This window comes from Peromyscus eremicus, chromosome 5, assembly GCF_949786415.1.
Source record: "Peromyscus eremicus chromosome 5, PerEre_H2_v1, whole genome shotgun sequence".
NCBI lineage: Eukaryota > Metazoa > Chordata > Mammalia > Rodentia > Cricetidae > Peromyscus > Peromyscus eremicus.
In genome coordinates, this window is record NC_081420.1 from 4,904,094 (window position 1) to 4,926,376 (window position 22,283).

The 22,283-nt window shown below is 44.7% G+C and overlaps 1 protein-coding gene across 2 annotated transcripts in view; it reads right to left on the reverse strand.

The window, feature by feature from the left end:
- The window catches only part of Ntrk2 (neurotrophic receptor tyrosine kinase 2), a 341,393-nt gene that overhangs the window by 187,553 nt on the left and 131,557 nt on the right, over positions 1 to 22,283 (reverse strand). Inside the window, exon 13 of one of the 2 annotated variants that reach the window (XM_059262792.1) lies at positions 18,439 to 18,858. The exons of the other annotated variant lie outside the window; for it this stretch is intronic. Within the exon in view, the coding sequence (XP_059118775.1) occupies positions 18,821 to 18,858 (38 nt within the window). The 3' untranslated portion in view covers positions 18,439 to 18,820. Of the gene's footprint in view, positions 1 to 18,438; positions 18,859 to 22,283 lie in introns of those variants that run through there. 2 annotated transcript variants of the gene reach the window in all.

Genomic DNA, 22,283 nt, shown 5'->3' on the forward strand with positions numbered 1-22,283 from the left:
CAGAAGTCTATCTTACTTTCAGGTGGGGACCTGAGGCTCTCATAAGATTTCATGCAACACTTGCCTGTGCTGACTACCCATTCTCTGTCACCCACCAGCCCTGGGCCCTGCAGTTTCTTCCTGACCCAAGGATGCTGTATCCTGGAGCCCACACCTCTATCTGAGCTCTGTTGTGACATTTACTAGCTTTAAGACCACAAATAATTACGGCACCACAGCTGGACTCTGCTTGCTTTTTTACATCACAGGGGTGACAGTGTCTACCTCACAGGGTTTTGTGAGAATGACAGAAGTTGTCATATGCAGAGCACCTAGAGTGCAGCCTAGTATGAGGTAAGTGACCCTCTCAAACAGCCTCCAACATGCCATACTCCTGGCAGAAGAGACACATTGTTCTGTCATTTGCAGTGGCGAACCCCCCAACATACACAGAGAGATACACGCAGACACCAGAGACACACCAGACATAGACAGACACATGTGAAGAAGCATAGAGACAATCTTAGACACACACACAGACAGAACTCACACTCACACAGAGACAGACACACACAGGCACACACACACAAAGACACACACAGATTTGTCTAGGAAATAGCATGTAATCACTAAAGACATGGGTTGGAAGCTGCGACAGCATGGTGGGGTTCTGAATTAGGCATCCTTGTACTCCTTTGGCCGGACAGTAAATTGGTCAGGGTTTCTGGGAAAGAAATGGATAATATGTTACAAGAGTCTTAAAATATTAAAGCCTCATGACCTAGAAATGTTATCTCTAGAAATCAATCCAAAGTGGAACAAGCCAGGAATGTGGATGAGAATTTATGCACAAAAGTGTCCATTAAGGTGTTATCTTTAATCGTGAAATCTGAAGATGATTAAATACATTATAGTTTATTTACAGGATAAAATACTGTGGGGCGTGAACATTTTTATTTGTTTATAAGAAATGTTAATTCCATAAAGAAATTCTTAGGGATAATTTTTTGATACTTACAATAGAGAATAAAATGTTTATATGAAATATTATTTCAAGCCTGTGACAACTATGGGCAAAGGGAAATGTTAAAGAAATAAGCAGAGATGTTTCTGTAATGACAGAATCATAGAGATGTTTTACTCCTTCCCTGACAATTTACATATATTTTTAAAAAAGCACAGTGAAAGTATCATTTTAACAATTTCTGAAAGCAGTAAATTCAGAATTAATTACCACTGAAAGCTGCTTCCCTTTGTGAAATATTGAGGAAAGCCTCAGATTAGATTACTCCCACCTGACATAGGCAATGGGCATATTTTCTCAATGATCTGTCTTTCTTAAAACATTCTTTCTCTCTTACAGACTCAGAACAGTTCAAAGAAAGATGTAAACAAGCCACATACACACACACTCATACATGCTCTCACACACACACTCACACAGACTCTCGTGAACACACTCTCATGCACACACTTGTACACATGCATGTGCACACACTACACATACATACAAACACACACATACTCACACAGTTTCAGTCTCATGAACTCACACTCATGCACACACTCACACACAATGCACTCACACTTGCACAAGTCTCACACTTGTACACACACTCATATACACTCTCACACACTTATGTGCACTCATGCACACACACACAACACTCACACATATCCACACACACTTGCACATGTGCATGCACACACACACACACACACACACACACACACAGAGCTTAAAAACATGATGACAAAACTGTCAGTGGAAGCCCCATTTGACGATATTTCTTTAGTGCTACCTTGAGAAATGTCCCTCTCATACTTCTAACCAGTGTTATTAATGCTCAAATGCTTATTGAGACTCATTCAAACCCCACCCAGCTTAGAATGGGATGAATGGTGCGGGACATGACAGGTTCAGGCAACTGAACACACTGTGTGAAGGTGACCAAGATGGGAGGAATTCTGGGTAAAGCTTTCACCCTGGGGTGCATGGAAAGCAGCATGGGAAGGTGGGAAGGCAGCAGAGTGTGTCCAATGCACTCTGATTGCCAGTCAAGCCATGAGGACTCCACAGTCAGTACAACCTTGCAGACAGAGCTGCTCCCTTGTCAGGGTATGAGTGTCCACTGTAGGGCAGGATGGATGATCCTCAACCATTCTTGATCCCTGATGCTTTGTCCCAGATGGGAGGTATGTCTGTGTATTGTATTCATGTGTGCAAGAGTTTCCGCCCCAAGTGTGCTTGTATGGAGGCCAGAGGCAGATGCTGGGTTCTTTTGCTATAGCTATGTACTTAATTTTTTGAGACAGAGTCTCTCATCAAACCTGGAACTTGCTGATGGCATTCAAATGGCTGGCCAGAACCCTGGGAGCCTCCTGTCCCCCTCCAGTGCTGAGGCTACAGGCATGCAGCCCTAAGCCAGCTTCTAGTTTGCGTGCTGGAGATGCTGATCAGCACTTTATCTTCTGAACATCTTCGCAGCCCTGTCCCAGATGTTTTGAAAGGTGCATTCCCAGGAATTATCATTCCCCCCATTGACAGATGAGAAGCAAAACACTGTCAAATCACAAGAGGGAGAAAGACCCCTGCTATCTCTTGCAGGAAGTCAGCAGCAATTCAGGAGTCCCCAGACAAAAGAAAAATATGGGCTTTAGTAAAGAGTAGTAAGTGACCCCATCCATCAGATACAAAATGTAAGTGCCACAAATCCATGTGTAGTCCCAAAAGGCATCTGGTAGACCTACCATCTATCTTGAATGTCAGAGAAGAATGCATGAGACTGAGATGTGTCCCATCACAGCGTCCTCACACACATGGTCTGGTGGTGAGCGGCCATCCTGCATGTGCACGAGTGGGGCGTTACCTCTCGTGAGGCCAACAGAAAAGACATTATCAGATCAGAGCCTGGGAAGACCCGGACAGTGAAATAACTGGCTTAGCTGTTTCATTTAGAGAAACAAAGCCACTCTCAACTGCAGCCTCCCTAAGGACTGAAACACTCTTGAAAACCAAAAGAGGCAACCTGACATTAAATGTGCTTTGTTTAACCTTGTTCAAAAAAAATCAAACAAAACTCTTCACATGGCCTGTTGGCATTAAAAACCAGAGCAGTTTACAAAAAAAAAAAGCATTTTTTTTTTTTTACTTCTCTTAAAAAAAAAATAAAGACAATCCTGCTTAGGGGACCACATTCTATCAGTAAAACCCAGCAATTCCCCTCCAACCCTCACCTTTGACAAGGCCTGCCATGTCTCATCCACATTAGTCTCTGTCATCATGATTGACAGGTCACACCTCAGGAAAGTTTGCAGGCTTTTGCATTCTGCCTATGCACTGAACTTTATTTTACCAGTTAAAACAAACAGGTGAAAATTTTTCATTTGAATTTTTGAAAGAAATAAAATAATGTTCAATTGTACATGGGAGATGGCTTTTGGTGTTAATGAGTCCATTTAAGCTCTTTTAGGAATAGATAAAAAGGTTCATCTCTAGGTAAAAGTTTCATCTGCAGCCTGACTCTCCCTAAAGACAAGCAGAATTAGGGAGAAGAAGCATATTTATGGAAATTCAAAAATTTCCCTGTCATGAGAATAAATCCAAAAAGATAAATTTTAGCTTCAACATAAAATGAAGTTATAGCTCTTTGACAAATGATATTCTTTGTTGTCATGACAACGGAGCCTATGAGGGGTGTGCATCGAGAGGCCTGCCCATAAATCAGATGTTTAAGGAAGGGGTTAAACCAAATATTTCTAGACTATTCCCTAGATATAGTGCCAAAAATGTAATTATAGACATTTGTATCAGTCTACTGTATAGCATGACAGCTCCAATTTTACAAAATGTTAATTAAAAAATCTATTAAATCTATGCCCCTCAGAGAGAAATTAATATCACACCTAAGGTTGAGAGTCAATGCAGCTCAGTGGCTGTGAAAATTAGGCCGGTGGAGTCAGAAAACGGGCACTCATCTATAAGCAGTGTCGGGATGAGGGCTGGTAAGACACTGACTCCCCAAAGAAGAAAGGCCGAGGAGGAGCTCACGACGCTTGAAGGTACCTGGAGCTCAAATAGTGGAAAAGTGATCAAGGACTTGGGGACAGAGTTGGAGAGGAAAGGCTAGAAGACTGAAGTTAACGCATTGAACCCAGAAAGACAAACTATGGGCAGTTTCCAATGAGGTCAGGAAAAAATGAGTATTAGCTTAAAACTCAGACGTTAGAGAAATATTTCTGAAGGCCAGGATCATGGCATTCCACCTCAGGGTCACAGGCAGGCTGCCTGCAGGTAACTCCTGTCAGGTCTGCAGCTTTCCTCTCCAAATGCGAGTTGTCCTTCAACACGTGAAAAATTGCATTTCACAGAAACCAAGTTGCTTCTCTTTGAAAAGCAGGTGATATTAGAGGCAATGGGCCTGGATTCCAGACAGCCGGAGCTGGAATTGAAGTCTGAAAATGCAGCTCCATGCAGACACCTCTGGCCCAGGACCTAGTCAAGGCTTGAAGAAGAGCAAGAGGCTGGTCAGAAGGAATGAGTGAGCAGTGGCCATCCCCACTGGAGGGTTGCCTGTCTCTTCTGTTACCTCCTGCTCTCTGAAGCCATTTTCTGAGCTGTTTTGTGCTGCACTGTGAGGTGGGACACCTGTGTTACCTCTCAATGTGAGTTTCCACAGAATCCGCTCCGAGGGCCACATGTGTAGACCACTGAAGAAAGTGACAGTTCTCTCACCTTCTTTAAAGACTGTTAAGCATAGTCCCTAAAACTGAAGTTATAAAGTTTATCCTCATCATTCATGCTAGAGGTATGATGTTGTATAAAATAATTTTCCAAAGCCCTTGTGGTACCTAGAATGAAGTAAGAGCTTTGGGTCTAATGGTCTCCACCATAGGAAGCCACTCAGGTGCTGTGTATTGACAGGGGTCTCCAGAAAGATATTTCCAGTCTTTATCTGTGGGACCTGTGATGGTGATCTAGTCAGAAGAAAGTCCTTAAGCCTAATGACAAATTATTCCTACAAGAGGAGAGGACACAGAATCCCAGAGGACAGAACCAGAGAGTGTAGTGATGTCTACAAGTCTAAGAATGTCAACAATTGCCAGCAATGACCAGAAGCCCAGGGACCCCCTAGACTTTAGAAGATGCCAACACCACCAACACCCCGATTTCAGCTTCTGACTTCCACAATGGAGAAAGAAGTTTTCTAAATAAAGAGTATCACCAAGACTGTGACCATGTGTTACTATGACCCTGAGTGACCAGTTTGAAGGTATTCCTACCACATGTCAGAGAAGTCCCCAAAAACATTGTTTGGATTGTTCTTTAGGTAGATTTGACATCATTTGAAGTTTTTTTGACCCCAGATAAGTTTATTAGGATGCACAATATATTGGGGGACACAAAATATCCACTTGAGTTCTTAAAACTTAACACATTATTGCCTCTTACCTGAGAAGTGCCCCTATTTCTAAATTAGCCTTTCAGCCTGAGGTCTCACACAGCCTCCTCCAAAAATGTTCCCACACTGTAACCAAAGTGACTCAGTTAAGGGGTCACATATGTTTCATTTACTCCATTTGAAACCCATGATGGTATGGAGCAAGGTGTGCTTCCGAGCTATTCAACTGAATGAAGCTGTAGAGGGCCCTGGCTCTGCTTGCCAAGCGATCAGACATGCACAGTGCTAGTCCAGTAGAGAGAAGCCTTCCCTCTGTGTGCAGAGCTGTGGCAGCGCCCAAGAGGCAGGGGAGAAATAAGCTGATCATCAAGTCCCTGCTACCACGCACTGCAGTGCATTTCACATACTGCCAGGCAGCTTACCAGACGATTTCCCATTCATTCTCCAGGTCACCCAACATTATAGATATTGGCCACCTCATTTTATGGAAAAGAAATCTTAGACATGGAGAATCAAGGCCCAAGACCAGAGTTTTTCTGTGATAGATGACGGGACCCTGACTGAAAAATCTGTGAGTAGAAGGGAGGGAGGGTCAAGCCTGCCTGACTGTGCTGCATAAGAAAGTGAAACAGTGGAACTGGGTGGAAGCGGAGCATGGGGAGTGAAAATGCCCTGGAGCTGAAATGCCCTTTTAATGCATTTGAACTTGGGGCCAGAGAGATGGCTCAGCAGTTAAGAACACTGGCTGTTCCGCAGACGGCTGGGGTTCAGTTCCTGGCACCCACACAGTGACTCACAACCATTTGTAACTCCACTTCCAGGGGATCTGATGCCCTCTTCTGACCTCTGCAGGCACCAGGCACTCACATGGTACACACACATAGAGTCAAGCAAAATGCTCATACACATAAAAGAAAATAAGTAAATCCTTTAAAGCATCATCAGTGTACTTGGAGTTGATGGAGTTATGTTTGCAAGTTTCAGAGCTAAGGATATGTTAATGCTCACATCTGCACTTAGGTCTCTATTTGGGAATGTGGAGCTCAGTGAACGGTAAGAAGAGGGGCCATGAGGTGAGTTTCAGCCTCCAATGCAGACATCATGGAGGAGTTTGGGGTGCAAAAGTGGGAGAGGTCTGAAAGACACCAGGGAGGAAACTTGAGTTCAGGGAGAGCCAGCCATCTTGGCTAATCCAGAAGAAAGGATTAGCAGAGAGCACAGAGCATATGCTGTGTGGACAGACATGTTAAATCCCGTTGAGAAGAAGCTGATCTCTGTGCTCAGCTGGCAGACAGCACTGCAGCTTTGGCCTTCTCTCCAGACCTCAGGGGGACTTCCTCCCAGGAAATGGGTTAGTAGCTAGAAGGTAAAGCTTTGATTTAAACACTGAGGAGCTTTAGACTCAGAAGGTGCTAGCCTGCTGGGAAACACAATGCAAGATGTGGAAGCCTCCATAACCAGAAGGCCTCACCTCACAGCCCACAAGCTGGGCCCTGGGAACATGGCACAGGGAAAACATCACTTGGGTCACAGATTTGACCTTCTGAACTCAGCAGCTGAGAATAGGGAGTCTTGTGAGCCTTCTCAGGAGTCTATGCAGGGCTGTCTGGAGTGTTGATGACTCAAGGGTTCCCCCTTTTAGGTCTCATTGGGTTCTCCCTGTCCCACCTCCATATCCTGGATGCCCTTTCTTCTTGCTGTCCTAAAGGCAGAGGGTGAGAATCTGGGAATAACATGCCAATATTAGGGTCCAAGATGATCTGAGTTCTGCATGTTCATCTCCTTAAAAAGCTGGTAGTTTCATTGGTGGAGCGCTTGCTTGGTGTGCACAAAGCCCTTGGCTCCATCCCCAGCAAGGCATAAACAAGCACTGGGAAGTAGATGCAGAAGGATCTGAAGTTCCAGGTTACCCCCAGCTACACAGCATACCAAAGGCCAGCCTGGGCTACATGAGACCCTTTCTAAAAAGAAAAACCATGACAATTAGGGTGTTTGGCCATCCTATCACCAAATTAATTAAATTATAAAATAAAAAAATATATAACACAAAAAAAGAAAACTAAAAAAAAAAAAAAAAAGAAAGAAAAACCAAGACAAGCACTGGTTACAACTTCAGACTCCATGGTCTGTTATTATCCTGGGGACTTTGGGAAGTCTTGAATTTCTGGACTTGAGCTGTGTTTAATCCCTCAGTTCGTTATTGCTGTGCTGTGTGTCCTGCCCATCACCAGGGCCCACTTATGTGTCTTCTCTGCCCCTGAGCAGAAGAGATGGCATCTGCATGTTGCAACTCCCAGCCACTGTCAGGCAAGCACACAGACATGAAACTCTCTCCCTAGGTAAGGAAACTCTGAGAGATTGGGTCAAACCCATCCCCACAGACTGCCACTTCACATCCCCTCTCTCTGCCCTGGTTCCCTATGTCTTTCCCAGACATACAATAATAAATCACTGCCATGTGACTCTCTGCCTCAGCATCAGCATTCAAGAAGTCCAACAGGAGACACACCTCCTTCCACTCAAGGCTGTGGAGGAGGCACCGGAGCCTGAAGGACATAGGCTGACTGTCCAATAAGGTCACAACAATCATGATTTGGCATAAAGATGGTTTTGTTTGCCTGCTGGGGATTTTAAAAAAATGCCATGGCCCTTGCCAATAGTTAGAAACTGGGAGATCTCTCACAAAATCCCAGATCTTACTTCAACTTGAAAAATCAAATTTATTTTCCCCAAGCCTGTATTCCTATACAGAAATTAGAGCTGGGGCTGGAATGGCCCTGAGCTCTGAACCAGTCTTTCCCAGTCATTTTCGTCTGCTCAGGATCCCTCCAAGGCTCTAAAGTTCTTTGAGTCTACAGCTAACATCCTAGCACACAGAAAAAATTCAGTTTCATTTACAGACTCTGGATAAGGCATCGTTTCTGTTGAAAACAGTCCACTGGAGAGCAGGGCAGAGTTATTGCCTGTTCACCCTCCTGGCAAGGTGTTGATATCCATCTCCATAGACACTCTGCTGAAAAAATATGAATCAATAGTAAGGGCGGCCACAATAGGAAATTTGTTTGACGAGGAACACAAAATGAAAGAAAATCGTTGTGGTTTTAGCATGGAGGTAAGAAAAACAGAAACAGGTCTCGATGGGCTAGTTGTTTCAGTTTATTATAAATAAAAGGGTGGCTACAGCTCAAAATTGGCATCTTAAACAGTTCCAATTGCTGACTTTCCCACAGTGTATGTGGTGAAGAATGGCTTAGCTGAGACCCACTGGATCTGACAGCAGGGTCACTGAAGGAAGCAGAGGTTCCTGAGTGCCCTGGGACCCAGTGGTCCAGCATGGAGGATGTGGACACTGTCCTGATGGTGTATGTGCTTTATAGATAGTGGCAGAAGAGATTAAGTAGCCCATCTGTGCAGTGGAACTCAGATAAGTGAGCATCTTCAACAGAAGTGCCTCTGTGAGAGGTGTTCCTCACAGGACCCAGTAACAGAACATGCCTGACTAGAGCCTGAGCAGACATACCCTCCATCTTCAGCCATACTCTGCTGTCCATCCCTCTGTCTGTAACATATTCTGCCATCCATCCCTCTGTCTTCAGCCATACTTTGCCGTCCATCCCTCCATCTACACAGGCCGAGCTTTCCCCAGGCCCCTTCGAACCCGTAACTACAGCTGACAGTAATGAAATGGTAGGGCTGTCCTGGGAAAGGAGAAACTCCTCAGCTGACTCTGTTGGAGCTCAAAACTCCCCAACAGTCCTGGAGACACTGCCTTCGTGAGTGGACACCCCACAGCTTATCCTGTTCTCCCTCTCTCTCATGCTCTGAAGGGCTTCTCCAGTTTGCAGTCTGGGCCTCTTGCAGATTTCCTTGGCTTCCCATTCTCCCTCTCCCTCAAGTTTCTCCTGGTGAAAAGCTAAGCAGATCCAACTGTATCTTGGTGTTAGAGAAGACATATTTCACCCTTCAAAAGTGTCCACTATCAAGCATTCATAGTGGTTCATGCCTGTAATCCCAGCACATTTCAGGGGGAGGCAGGTGGATTACTATGAGCTGCAAGCCATCCTGGAATAGAGAGAGAGATAAGAAGAAGAAGAGGAGGAGGAGGAAGAGGAGGAGGACGAAGAGGAGGAGGACGAAGAGGAGGAGGAGGAAGAGGAGGAGGAGGAAGAGGAGGAGGAGGAGGAAGAGGAGGAGGAGAAGGAGGAGGAGGAGGAAGAGGAGGAGGAGAAGGAAGAGGAGGAGGAGGAGAAGGAAGAGGAGGAAGAGGAGGAGGAGGAAGAGGAGGAGGAGGAAGAGGAGGAGGAGGAAGAGGAGGAGGAGGAGGAGGAGAGGAACTAGTAAGAAATGTCTATTGTGCTTGGCAAGTCTGTCTGCTCCACCCGATCATGGAGGCACCTACTTCAACATACTTACTAGAGTCCAAAGAGGCAAGCTCTCCTAAAGTGAACAAGGGCTAAGTGGGCCTCACAGAACTGAGGATGGGGTTTAGAGAAAGAGAAGGGAAAAGGAGCGTGAGGAAAAGAGGAGGAGGAAGAAGACAACCTCTTAGTCATTCCTCCATTTGGATAATGGAACTGGGAGACCCCATCCCCTGCTCATGCTATTAGGAGCTCTCTGAGAGGCTCTGTGTCTTCTGTCCTTCAAACTGGCATGTAAGAGGGGGTGGGTAGTCCTTGGAGGACTTCCGGTCAACAAGTCCTTTGTGAACACAGTGAAGGCTGGAGAGTTGTCATCACCCATGTCTTAAGCCCAACATTTCCAGCTTTTCCTTTTGTTGAGTGACGTGAAAGGGAAAATGGGCTTCCTGCGTGAAATATGTCTCATGCCAAGGCAAGTAAGAACATGGAGACCAGCGCTCGCTCTCTCTCTCTCTCTCTCTCTCTCTCTCTCTCTCTCTCTCTCTCTCTCTCAATGGTTAACATTAAAAGGAAGTCTTCAGGCTGGTTATTTCATAACTCACATCAAGATAGAAAAGGGAGACAAAATCAGCAGCATCATTTATAAGCCCTGGGAAGTGGACGTTTCCAAGCTGCCATAAATAAGGACAGGAGTATTTGCCAAGTCAGAGGCCTTGCCAAATTTGAAATCCACTCAATCCTTACATTTTGGAACCCAGAACAGAACACCAACCTTGTGGGATTTATAATAATTTCTTCTCAGCAAAACTTCTTGCTATTTTTAAGAAAGTAAAAACAACATGTAAAAAATACAACATGGGAAGGTTTTTATTTTTTTTAACCATCTGGGAGCATTGTGGGTAGTGAGTACTGTGGAGATGATTAAGTGGAATGGTCTATGCACTGTTATTAAATCCAGTTTAGTCAAAGAAGACTGAAATTATACAAGAGCCATGTGTGTGCATGTGTGTGTGCAAGTATGTGCAGGTGTGTGTTCTATTGTGCTCTCACTGGAGCTTAATTTCTTTCTCAAACACAGACTCCACCCATATGATTCCATGCAACCAATATAAAATTTTTAATGCATAAAAATTAAAGAAAAAGTGAAGAAGTGTATTGGGGGTGTGAGTTCTGGGTAGAAAGACAGTGAGAGAAAAAGTAGAAAAATCATTTCTTAGGAAACGTAAAAGTGTGCGGGAGGGATAAGCTGAAAGGGTAGAGGTCTTGACATCAGCTTATACAGAGTTAAGTGAATTCTAGACACCAAATGATGAGCAGAGGTCTGAGCTCCCTGAGAGCAGGGGCAGAGCCAGGCTTCTCAGGCAGCAGTCTAATTCCTGGGCTCTACACAAGTACCTTAGCTTCCTGAGTTGTCTTCTCATGTGCAAATCACGAAAACAAAAGCAGCAGGTTATGAACATCCCACAGACTGTCACCCATGAAGACAAGAGTGACATCTCCTTGGTGTACTCTGGTCTCATCCAAAGCCTAGCTAGTGTCTCACTTGCATTTGACACAGCGAAAATACCCTGGTTCTTGCACAGACCTGCTGTAACAATCAAATGAAGAATTCATTCAGTGTGTCTTCTAGTTACAGTTCTGTCAAGGGAAACAATCTCCCTCCCCCTGCTTAAATGAAAAGATACAGGCACTGGGTGGAGAGATGTGCATGACTTAAAAGGACAAGGGACAATAATGAGGTTTTGAGAAGGATGACAGGGAGAAGCCTTTACTGCCTCTATTGATGGCTGGGCATTAGAGGACAGGAGCCCCGTGAAGGCCTGAGCATCGAAGCAGCCACCACAGGCCGCCATATTGCTCCTGGTGGAGCGGGTCTTCGATACACAGAGTGTGCCAGACATGTCCACCCACCCTTCTCTACAAGGACATGCTGATGTCCCTGCTGGTCAGACTCTGGGAGGCTGGTGTGGAATTAAGGCACTCGATCATGTGCTTGGAGGCAGAAAATGCAGAGGTGATAGAATTCCCCCAAAGCAAGGACCCTGATGTCAGCACAAAAAGAAACACCTGTCTATGGAGTCCTGAAAAGTCTGAAGCTTCTTAGGAGGTTGTGCTCTGGTCTCCACCCAAAGGCAGAGTGATGTTTACCCCATGACACCAGGGTGTTGGCTGGAGCTACACAAACTTACCTGAGGCCGCATTCTATTCTTCACAGCAAACAGCATAGCCTGCATTTTTATTTAACAGTGATTAAGAGTTGATTACAGTTTGATGAGGATTATTAAAAAAGAGATAGAAGGGTGGAAAATAAACACACAAGATGTTTCTCCTTCCCTCCTTGGAAACAGAATAAAAATATCAGAAGGAAGGAAAAAACTTACTGCTCGTTAGTTTGTGGTTGGACAGAGATTTTAATTCAGTAAACACAGGCTCTGAGATCTTGTGGCGTGTGAGATGGACCTGACCAAATGACTGGAAAATTAGCATATGCCCTTGGCAGTCTCTCCCAATCCCAGGCTGCCAGAAAGGGGGGAGGGGGGGGGCTCATGTGACCACGCTCTGGGAGGCTGCTCTGCCTCTCTGTTGCAGAGGCCAAGAGCGGCAGCTCAGGCATTTTGTGCCACATTGTTCTGCTGTCTGGACCCTGTCCCTGGAGGAAGCTGGATATGTCCTTTAACGTTCCTTCCCACCACACCCCCAGCCCAGCTAAGGTGATTTCCCCTGGGATTCCTCATTAGTGAAAATGTCTCCAGGGAGATGAGAAGGGCTGGAAAACTAAGAGTGATGAACCAATGCACTTGATGACGGTCAAAAACAACAAATCCGCCATCAGTTACAATGCACGATATGCACGATACAAACGTGTTCTGGATTCTCACGAGGTAATTAGCAGTGAAAGCTCTTGATACAACCTGTTTCATGAGGTGAAAGGTAAAAAACAGGTGCCAGTTTCCCCACCAGGCCACACACTCACACACCAAGTTCTGCAAGGGGTTCTTTGGTGGCACCAACACCTCAGGGCTTCCTGAGACTGAGCGCAGACACCTTCTCAGGGGCTACTTAACCCAGCAATCTACCTGTGTCAAGAATGATCTCTGTTCAATTGCCAGGACCAGAAGTGGTGACCACTAAGCTGTGAAAACTGTACTGTTTACATAAGTCCCATAGCGCTGTTGGGAGACCTGGGAAGCATGTGGAAGGCTGTCTGGCACGTTTGCCAAATCAATACCCCTTAACTATCATTACCAGCCTTTAAATCCTGTGTCGATCCTGTTAGTTTTTCGGCTGCGCTGTGTTCTTACCCTGCAAGGAAATGTCATGAAACACGACAGAATCCGCTAACAAGAGTTTTATTAAAGGTAAAGGGACAGAGAGTGAACAGGCCTGCGGGAAGTACGTGTGTGGAGAAGAAGAAGGAACCGGGAACATGGCGCCAGATTTTAAAGGCTGGGCGTGGACAGATCAGCGTCACTACTACACGCAAGCGTGTAGATCACATGGCCATGTTGTGCAACTACGTAGCCAATGGAACGTCACGGATCTTGGTCACGAGAGATGCCCTGACCCGGAAATGGCTATCCTGACCTGGACCTGGCTAGGCGGAAGTGTCCACCAGGCATATGCGAACACGCCCGACCGTGGGGGCGTGTTGTGAACCTTTCATATCCCCTTTTTGATTGTAAGGTGAAATTACCCCAAGTTGAACACTGCTCAAAATGGTGATATTAACCCCTTCTGGGTGATCAGAGGTGGTGGTAGGGCTCACATAAGTCCAAGATGCAGTTACAGAAATCTAAACGTTAGCCTGTGGCCAAAGGGGCAAAGGGCGGAGGAGCTATAATGGAGACAAAGGGACACGAAGTATGGGCAGACAGGACAGTGCACATCTGGTCACGTTTCCACAGTCAACCCCATCCTTGTACTCCCCTTCCTGTGTCATACATGTTGCTCTGTGTGGCTGACCTCTAGTTGCTTACTGATGGACAGGACACTGTATGTCTCCTTGCTGGGACAGAACGCCAAGTCTTTTCTCAAGAATATAAAAGTTTTGTTGGAAAAAAACCACAAAACTTCCTTATGCGCTCTGTATGAAATACATTTTAACCAATGAAAATAATACAAGAATCATAAACTGTGCCTCTTGTGTGTGTAATTATTGATGGAAACTTTCAAAGCCCTTCCCTAGCTATGACTTGTTCCAGAGTCCACAGTAGATGGAATCTCCCAAAATTCTAGGTGACATTTCTCCCTCCCTCCTCGTAATACCTTCAGCTCTGAAAACCACCAGTGACACAGGGGTGATGATATGTGTTCGGGGGCAGGAGACAGGGTACAAACTACAGAGAATACAGGACACATGGAGATGAATTATAAAACTTTATTGGCTTGTTAAAGAAATGGATGAATCCAGCCAGTACATTTATAGTCTAGCCACATTGTTAAAACAGCACTTAAAAGTAAAATCTTTTAAAAATGAGATGCATTGTTTACAGGAAATGTGGAAACGAGTCTTGAAAACCCAGAATATTATAGGAAAAAAAAATAAGCATGAAAATGAGTCACAGGCAGCCTCTGGATTCCAGCAAACGGATTTGAACCTGATAGTGGTGAAACTCAGGGACATGTCTTTCTTGGGCATCTCTTGCCGCTTCATATTTGTTTGTAAGTCAGTTCATAAATGCATTGGCTAAAGTAAGTTGCGGGGAGGGGTGGGGAGGACTCTGGTTCTTTGCTTTGCTTCTTAGGCATTTCCCCCAAGGAAACGAAGCCTTCACACACAGACAGTGGTTTGTAGGGTAGGGCAGGTGCTGCTTCAATATTACTAGCTGCCCTGAGATGTGAGTCCAGATTGAATGCAGAGTGAATGATCTTACATCATGTCGCAAGAGCTGGGAGGTCTCTTTGTCCCATCATCAGAACAAGAGAAAAGTGGCTATCCACACTGGGAAGCTGCCTCTGCAGCACTAATTGTCATATAACTTTCCGGGCTGGAAATTCTGTCAAACGAATTTCAACCTGGCAGCACTCACCCCAGAACAATTTAAATTCAGGAGAGTCCTCCGCTGTCCCAGGTGTCCTTAGGTTAACCTGATAGAGTGCCAAGTATTGAGGGTAGATGTGTGCATGGGGCATCATGGTCTTAGCAGCAACTCCTGTACCAGATTCCTGGGAGTCAAATCTGAGCTACAGGATCCCAGGAGCTCTGTCATCATAAAACAGAATGGCTGCACAGCCCACACAGCCGGGGCAGCCACCTCCTGAGCTCCCCTTCACCAGAGCCCTCCCCATGAATCTAGAGTCTAGACCAAACAAGATGAAGTGAGCTTCAATTAGCGTGTGAAAGAATGAGATCAAAACAAAGGGAGGAATTCTAGACAGCACTATCAAAGCAGGTGGAGGTGTGAATCACCCCCTCACAGAGAGAAGAGTCAGCACAGGATTGAGAGTCTAGTTTGCAATGGAAAAAAAGTTGAGTGTGTTATAATTATGCAAAGCAGCCAATAAAACCAGAAAACATTCTCAATTTATCATGGGGACAGTTTAGAAAGGTGGAAGGGTAGCAGGAGAAAGGAAGTGCCCTGTGTCCTGTCCCCTCTCACAGCCAGCATTCCCGGAAACTGCATCCAGCCACTTGTCCCATCAGTTACTTACTCCACACCTCTGTGTAAGTGTAGTCTCTGAGGACAGGCTTCCAGACTCTAGCTATTCTGAGCTTAATGCAGGATCCAAAAGAGTGAGAGGCCGAGGCCGAATGTGCAGTTGTTCCGTGCTGTGGGGTGGGGCTGGGAAGTGGAAGGGAGAATTCCGGAACTCGTTCTCTCTAATGTGTACTGAGGTGTATGTCTCCTGCTGAGATACAAGCCCTTCTGCAGCCTATGACTGTCTGAAGGCTGGCTGTTGTCACACCTCAAGCTGATACCTTGTGATATCAGTAGGCATTTCTTACTCCATCTCAGCTGCCTAAGGGCCTCAGAGACCCCATCCATGGTGGGCCAACAAGCTGTGGTACCATGTCTCTTTGAGGTGATGTGCCTGCTTCCTAGTACCAAGGGCCATATTAAGTCCACTAAGGACCCCATGAAGATGGGTGTGCACTCTCTCATCTCATTCTGCTCCCTTGAGAGGCCAGAAGTTGGGATTTGTGTCAGATAAAGCAGAGGGAGGGGCTTACTTAGATGCCTCTGCACTTGGAGGATGGTGAGAAGTCACTGCTGTGAGAACAGCCCAGAAAGGTGACAGGCCTGAGGTCTCAGCTAGATAGGAGTCACAGGGTGACAGACAGGTGTGTATCTCAGGGCTGCTGAAGTCCATGTCACAACTTGCTGAAGGCAGCCGTCGGTGGTAGGCAGGGAGAAAGTGAGTTCGCGGGGAAAGATAGATGGCTACAGTGTGGAACAATGAACGATTCTGTCGAAGACAGAAGGAACCAGCTGCAGCCCACAGGCAGGCTTTGTTGGCCTACATAATGTTTTAAAAATAACTGAGCCAACTTTTTAAAAATAGGGGTGTTTCACATAAAAAAGCAGGTTTCGCATCTTCCTCAAAGAATGAGAAGACTTGGGATCTTGGGTCCTTGCTCTCTGGGACACGGCTGGCTGGGCTGGGTGACAGCTGCCCCTGGGGCAGCAGGTGTTAGCTCACCCAGACCAGCGTGAGCATATAGACTTGCCTGGCACTGCAATGCCTAATTCCTGCCAGAGAGCCACAGACCTAATTCCAGCAAAAATGCCCCCTCTCCCTTCCTAATTCTGTGAAAATAAAACACACACCATTTGTGAGTCCCCAAAGAGCAGATTTCTTCTAGGGCTCCAAAAGAGCCAAGGATAAAAGGAAATGTATAGAAAAGAAAGGCTGTGTTACTGATGGCAGTCTTCGGGGGTTAAAAGAAGAAAAAGCAAAGAACACAGGGACCACATGAAACAGTTTTCTAATAGTCTGCTGCTTTCGTTAGTCCCTGGAAGATGCCAGTGATCTTTGATACATGAAATCGCCTTATCTGTCCACTTCTTTACATCTTAAAACAAAAACATTACCCTGCATTCCTCCCAGCTGCTCACTGAAATGACTGTCTTTTTTTTTCCTTTCTGGTCTGAGAAACTTACAAAATAATCTTTAAATAATCCATCACCTTCTTATGGCTCCATGGAATACCATAAAAGTTTAAGAGGTTTTTGTTGTTGTTTTGTTTTGTGGGTGCCAAATGATGATATTTAAGAGTGTTTGCCACAGGGAGGCCCTGCCTGGCTGGCAGTTTAAATTTCATTTTCCTTTCAGGGGTCAAGATCTCTGCTATTACCTGACCTCTTTGTAAGTCAACACCTTTGGGAAAGACAGAAATCTTAGTCCTGACAGGAACTGTCACTGAGCAGCAGGGAGCTGGGTGATGGGAATGCAAGGACTCTGAGCCCTCCTTGTGCTGAGCCCCACCATGCGCCTGGAGACAGAGCCTGTGAGACCCTATGGGAGCGACTGGCCCTCTTCAGACACGGGCACAGATGGCCAAGGCAAACGCTGTAATCCACAGAAATGCAAAAGGCTTGAGTCCAGCAATACCGTAGTATAAAATACCACAGTATTTGCCTTAGATCAAGTGGGACCTAAATGGATTCTGGTTTATTAAGATTGATGCCATGCTTACAGAGGATTCAAAACAGTTCCCAAACATGCTGGGTTGTTAAAAGAAAAACCTGTAAATCCTTAAAGATAAATTACTCTTTAAAGGGGGGAATGTTAATAAGTTTCCACTTCAGCTATGCTCTATATGTGCATGTGTAATAGCGCTGAGTGTGGATTTTGAACGAAATGTCCCAGACTAGCTCTGAAGGGGACCTAAAAAGAAAGGCGTGTGGAGGGGGTGGACAAAGCTGCTGCCTGGTACAGATGGGACAGAGCCCACAAAGGCCACTGTGGTGAAAAGTGAATGAAAGCAGGGTCTGGAGGTCAGATAAAGTGGGGCATAGTTGGGGGCAGCAGCGATCGGTAGCTGGAAGGCTGCTCTCTCAGCACTGAGGAAGGCCACTTTAAAGCACATATTCATTAGCAACCTGCCGCCTCTTTGTGCTGGGGTCAGGACAAGCTTTCCTGGCCATGAAAACCCAGCAGTAGGGCAGCATGCTCCTGGGGACTATCCTTAGACCATGCTCTCCTGCTCACAGCGGGCCAGCCCTTCTGCTTGCAGGCCTATTCACACTAGAACACTGCAGTTCTGTAATGCAAACAGCAGGAGATGTGAGGGCCCGCTCACTAGGCAAGCTTCTAAAAGGCAGGTGGTTCACAGAGGGCAACGAAAAGGGTCAACATTATAATTCTCTATATGCATATATTCTACCATTAGTTATTCTCAGACCATGATTAATCTAAATTCACATCCCTGACCACACAGCCGCTGCTGCTGCTGCTTAATTCTGCTAGCCAGTGGACTTTAAGGCAACCGTTAGCATTATGTACTCTAACACCTAAGCTAAAAGTTTGGATTTTTGCTGCCAGCAAAACAAAGAACCTTTTAATGACACCACAGAGTCCCCAGAGCAGTGGTGTGTGCACCTATAACTCCTTTCGTCACTAAGGCTGTAGGAAGAAATCACGGCAGTCAGTAAGGATTAGAGACAGAAGATGTTGCTGAAATAAGTATTATGTGTGGATTAGACTTGTAGTGTACACTTAGATGTAGCTATGACTTTAGATAGATAGATGCATAGTTTTTAAATTTGCAAATCACCTTTAATAAACAGAAGCAATTAATGTCAGCACATTTCCAGTATAGTCAAACAGCACGCCTTTCTGAAGAGAGGTGTAATCCAATGAGATTTCACTTCGACTCTACATTTGAACTACTGTAAGAACAGAAGGTGAATCTAAGTGTGTTCTTCCACTAGCTGCCTGAGACCTGCCTCTGCCTTGGTGTTCCTCAGTCACAGCTTACAACAAGCAGGCTGCAGACATCCTCGGAGAATAGCCCATGTCCACCAGACACCCCCAAATAAGCGGTACTTCCTGGGATAAGCAACAGTGGTCCCAAGAGTCCGCCTAGAAGGCATCAAGCACGCACCACAGCCCTCCTTTGTCTTTTCCTTACTCCAGCTACCCATCCAGTGGGATCTTATGAAACAAAACAAAACCTAAAAGAAACACAAAATGAAACATAAGTCATGCTCAAAAGAAAATCAACAGAAATCCACATGCAAACACAGTAACTTTAAAAAGAACATAATACATCAAAATAAAACACAATGTGAAAGATGCTTTCAAACGCAAGGCAATACATACTAACCACACAAATTGTGATAATATGGGCATCACATTATTGAGCAACTTAGTTTTAAACTCAAAACCAATTTACATGATACATAAAATGTAGGAAAGCAATGGAAAAGATTTCTGCACACAGATCCACCCACATTTCTATCAGACATTTTCAGTTTAAAAAAAGGGGGCAAATCTGAACACAACATAAACAACCCTTAGAGAATTCACAAGTATTTTCTTATGAGGGCAATTGGATTCAGCAACAAGTATCTATTCAGCAACAACAACCTCAATTCTCTTTACTTCCCTAATTTCATCAAACTATTTCAAAGTAATTGACTCATTATTCAATAACTGAGTCAAAGCCTGGTTGGCAATACAACAATCTAGATATTTTTCTCAGGAATTCTAATATTACCTAAATTTAAGTATTCACCATATTATACATATGATATATATATATATATATATATATACATATATATATATATATACATATATATATATAAATGTAATGCCCATTATATGACTTAATACATAGCATTGGAGCATGCAGAACATTGCATATCAAGTATATATTATGTTGTTATTCATATATATCATATATTCACAGATATATGCATATATTACATATGCCATTCATTTTTATCTAATAGAGAGCAATGACTGAACACAGATGAAAACATCAACTCTATACCAGACAATACAAGATAAGGAAGGTGGGGTTCCTTGACTTCAAACACCTCATTGCCCTACAGATGAAAGAAGAGTATGTATAGTATTTTTATAAGCCAGTGTCCTCCATGCCAGGTTCTCTTCTAACACTGTGCTCCAATTATCCTGTTGAGTTTTCCAACCAGGCCAATAAGACAGTTCTGCTATCACACCCTCTTTACTGACGAGGAAACTGAGACCTAGAGAGATAAGCAATGTACCCAAGGCCCTACAGCATCCTGTGTGCAGTTCCAACCCAGCCCAGGAAGCCCTTACACCATCGTGTAAGAAAGAGACAACGGTACAGGTTCTCTCTGAACATGGCTGTGAGAATTCAGCAGGAACATCCAGAGTTCTAGTGAATTCTGTGTTGTCATTTTAATGAATCCTCACCAGATTCCCAAGGGGCAAAGTAGATGGCACCTCACTAGAGGCCCTCAAGATATTTTTAAGCTCATCACTGACAGAATCCTTCAAGACACTCCATTCTCCTCTAGCAGGTGTCTGGTCTGCCAAGTGCAGGGTCAGCTGTCTCCAGGACAGTAACCACCACCACAGTGTGTAGCATTGTTTACAATAATGCTGAGGAGTTTATAGTGCTTATTTCCTGGGCACTCATTGTCCCTGCCTTTCTAGTGGAGAAAGGACTGGGTACCAGCATCAAGTGTCACTCATAGATTTAATCATTGCCACCCTGAGAAGTTAGGGAATAGTCTAAGATGATAGTTAGTTCTACTTCCTACAAGACTAGAGTTTTTTTTTTCTACTAGTTTTGTCTCCAGGCAAACACTAATGAAGGTCCATTAAGAGTAAACTATGGCCCAGAGTGTGAGCTGGCCAACTGGCAAGCCAACTCCTCAGTTACTCCTGCAGATCTGCAGAGGGAAGCTCTTGAATTCCTTCCCACTGAAACAACAGGATTAATATAAGGAGTCAGGCTTGCCAACGAAAACAGGAGAAACCGGATGGTGGAAATAGAAAACTTTATCCCCCAATTTTAAAAAAAGGTTGTTGATTCAAGGTACTCATTCTCCCGAACATTCAATGCAGGAGGGCATTCGATTAAAAAAAAAAAAAAAAAAGCAGCACAGGCTACCAGTGTAGTCTTTCCTTTCTGTGCATTTATGACACAGAAACTCAAGAGTTTTGCCAACACCAGAGTGTTTGCCACAAGAGCCAAACCACTTTTCCTTTGCTTCTATTTGTCATTTTACTGACCAAACCTCTCCCTGGTCATGGAGTATGACCATTGGAAATTAGAAGTCACTCCTCTAGATGCCACCTCTATTCACTGTCATTTGCTCAGACCTCAGCTTCCTTTGCCCCAGCTGCTCACCCTGAAGCAACCTCTCTGGTTTTCTGCTTCCTTTGGGAGTGTTCTTCACACACAACAAAGCAGATTCAATCCATACTCCCATGAAGTAAAAAGAAGTGAAATGGGTACCAGCCTGCTATGATAATGAGCCATGAGCAGGGTCTCAGGTACTGATTGCCATCACCCCACACTCCAAAACTGCAGGTCAGTCTCCCCTTTCTCATTCACTGTTGACAGACTGAAGAGATTCTACCAAATATCGCAAAATTGGTTTTATATAGAGGTTTTATATATTGGTTTTATATATTATAGGAAACATGCCTTCCTTTCTAAGGGCTGACAACAAGGAAGAGGTCCAGTGTACCCATCAGGAGCCCCCGACTTCTACCCTCTCATGTTTAGAAAAAAAAAAAAAAAAACTTAAGAAAGGAACCTCAAGATGATATGAAACAATAGATGATTATTTTCTTCCAGTGAGGGGGAAAGTTTTTAGACCACAACAAATGGCTGAACATCTTGTGGGTTTAGCAGCCAAACGAGCTGTCTAGCTTTTGAGCCTCAAATATAGATATTTTGACAATGTGACATTCTGAAGCATTTGCAGCATTCCCATGGTGCATGATGGTTACCATGAAATCAGCCCCTCCACCAAAAACAACTCCAAGGAAACTTTGTCAGCGCTGTGTAGACTAGCAGCACTAATGGGGTAAGAGCAAAGCGGCATCCATCTCAGAAGTAAGAGCAGAGCTGGAAGCAGAGAAATGGACAAGGCAGATAGACCCTAGCATCCAACCTCTGCTGTTTGCTGATTTAGAGTTGGCCCCTTGGTCTCATTAAAAGGAAGGGCTGGAGAAGGCTTTGGAAGTCCAACGAAGTACTCTGCTTTTTTGCCATTGGCTCCCAACCCACTTAGATATATTCATAGTCAGGCGTGTACACATGTTCCTCCTATTACTCAGAAGCAATCAGCCATAAAATGGCAAGGATCTGCAGTACATTCAAATCAACTGCAATTTATCCAGAGCAAAAAGGAAAAGTGCTGAGTCCAGAGGAAGCAGAGGGAATGGAAGAAAGCCCCAGCTGCCACCTCAAATTGCAAATCTTGCCACAGTTGTCATTTGGGGAGTTTAAGCAGAAAACTACCAACTTGGGCATTGTGAATGTGGCCACATGGTGGGAATGAGTGTCCCATACCACCTATGAGGGGAGAGCTGAAGTCCAGACATAGAAGCTCTAGATCATTGGACCATCTTTTATAAAGGCACCAAG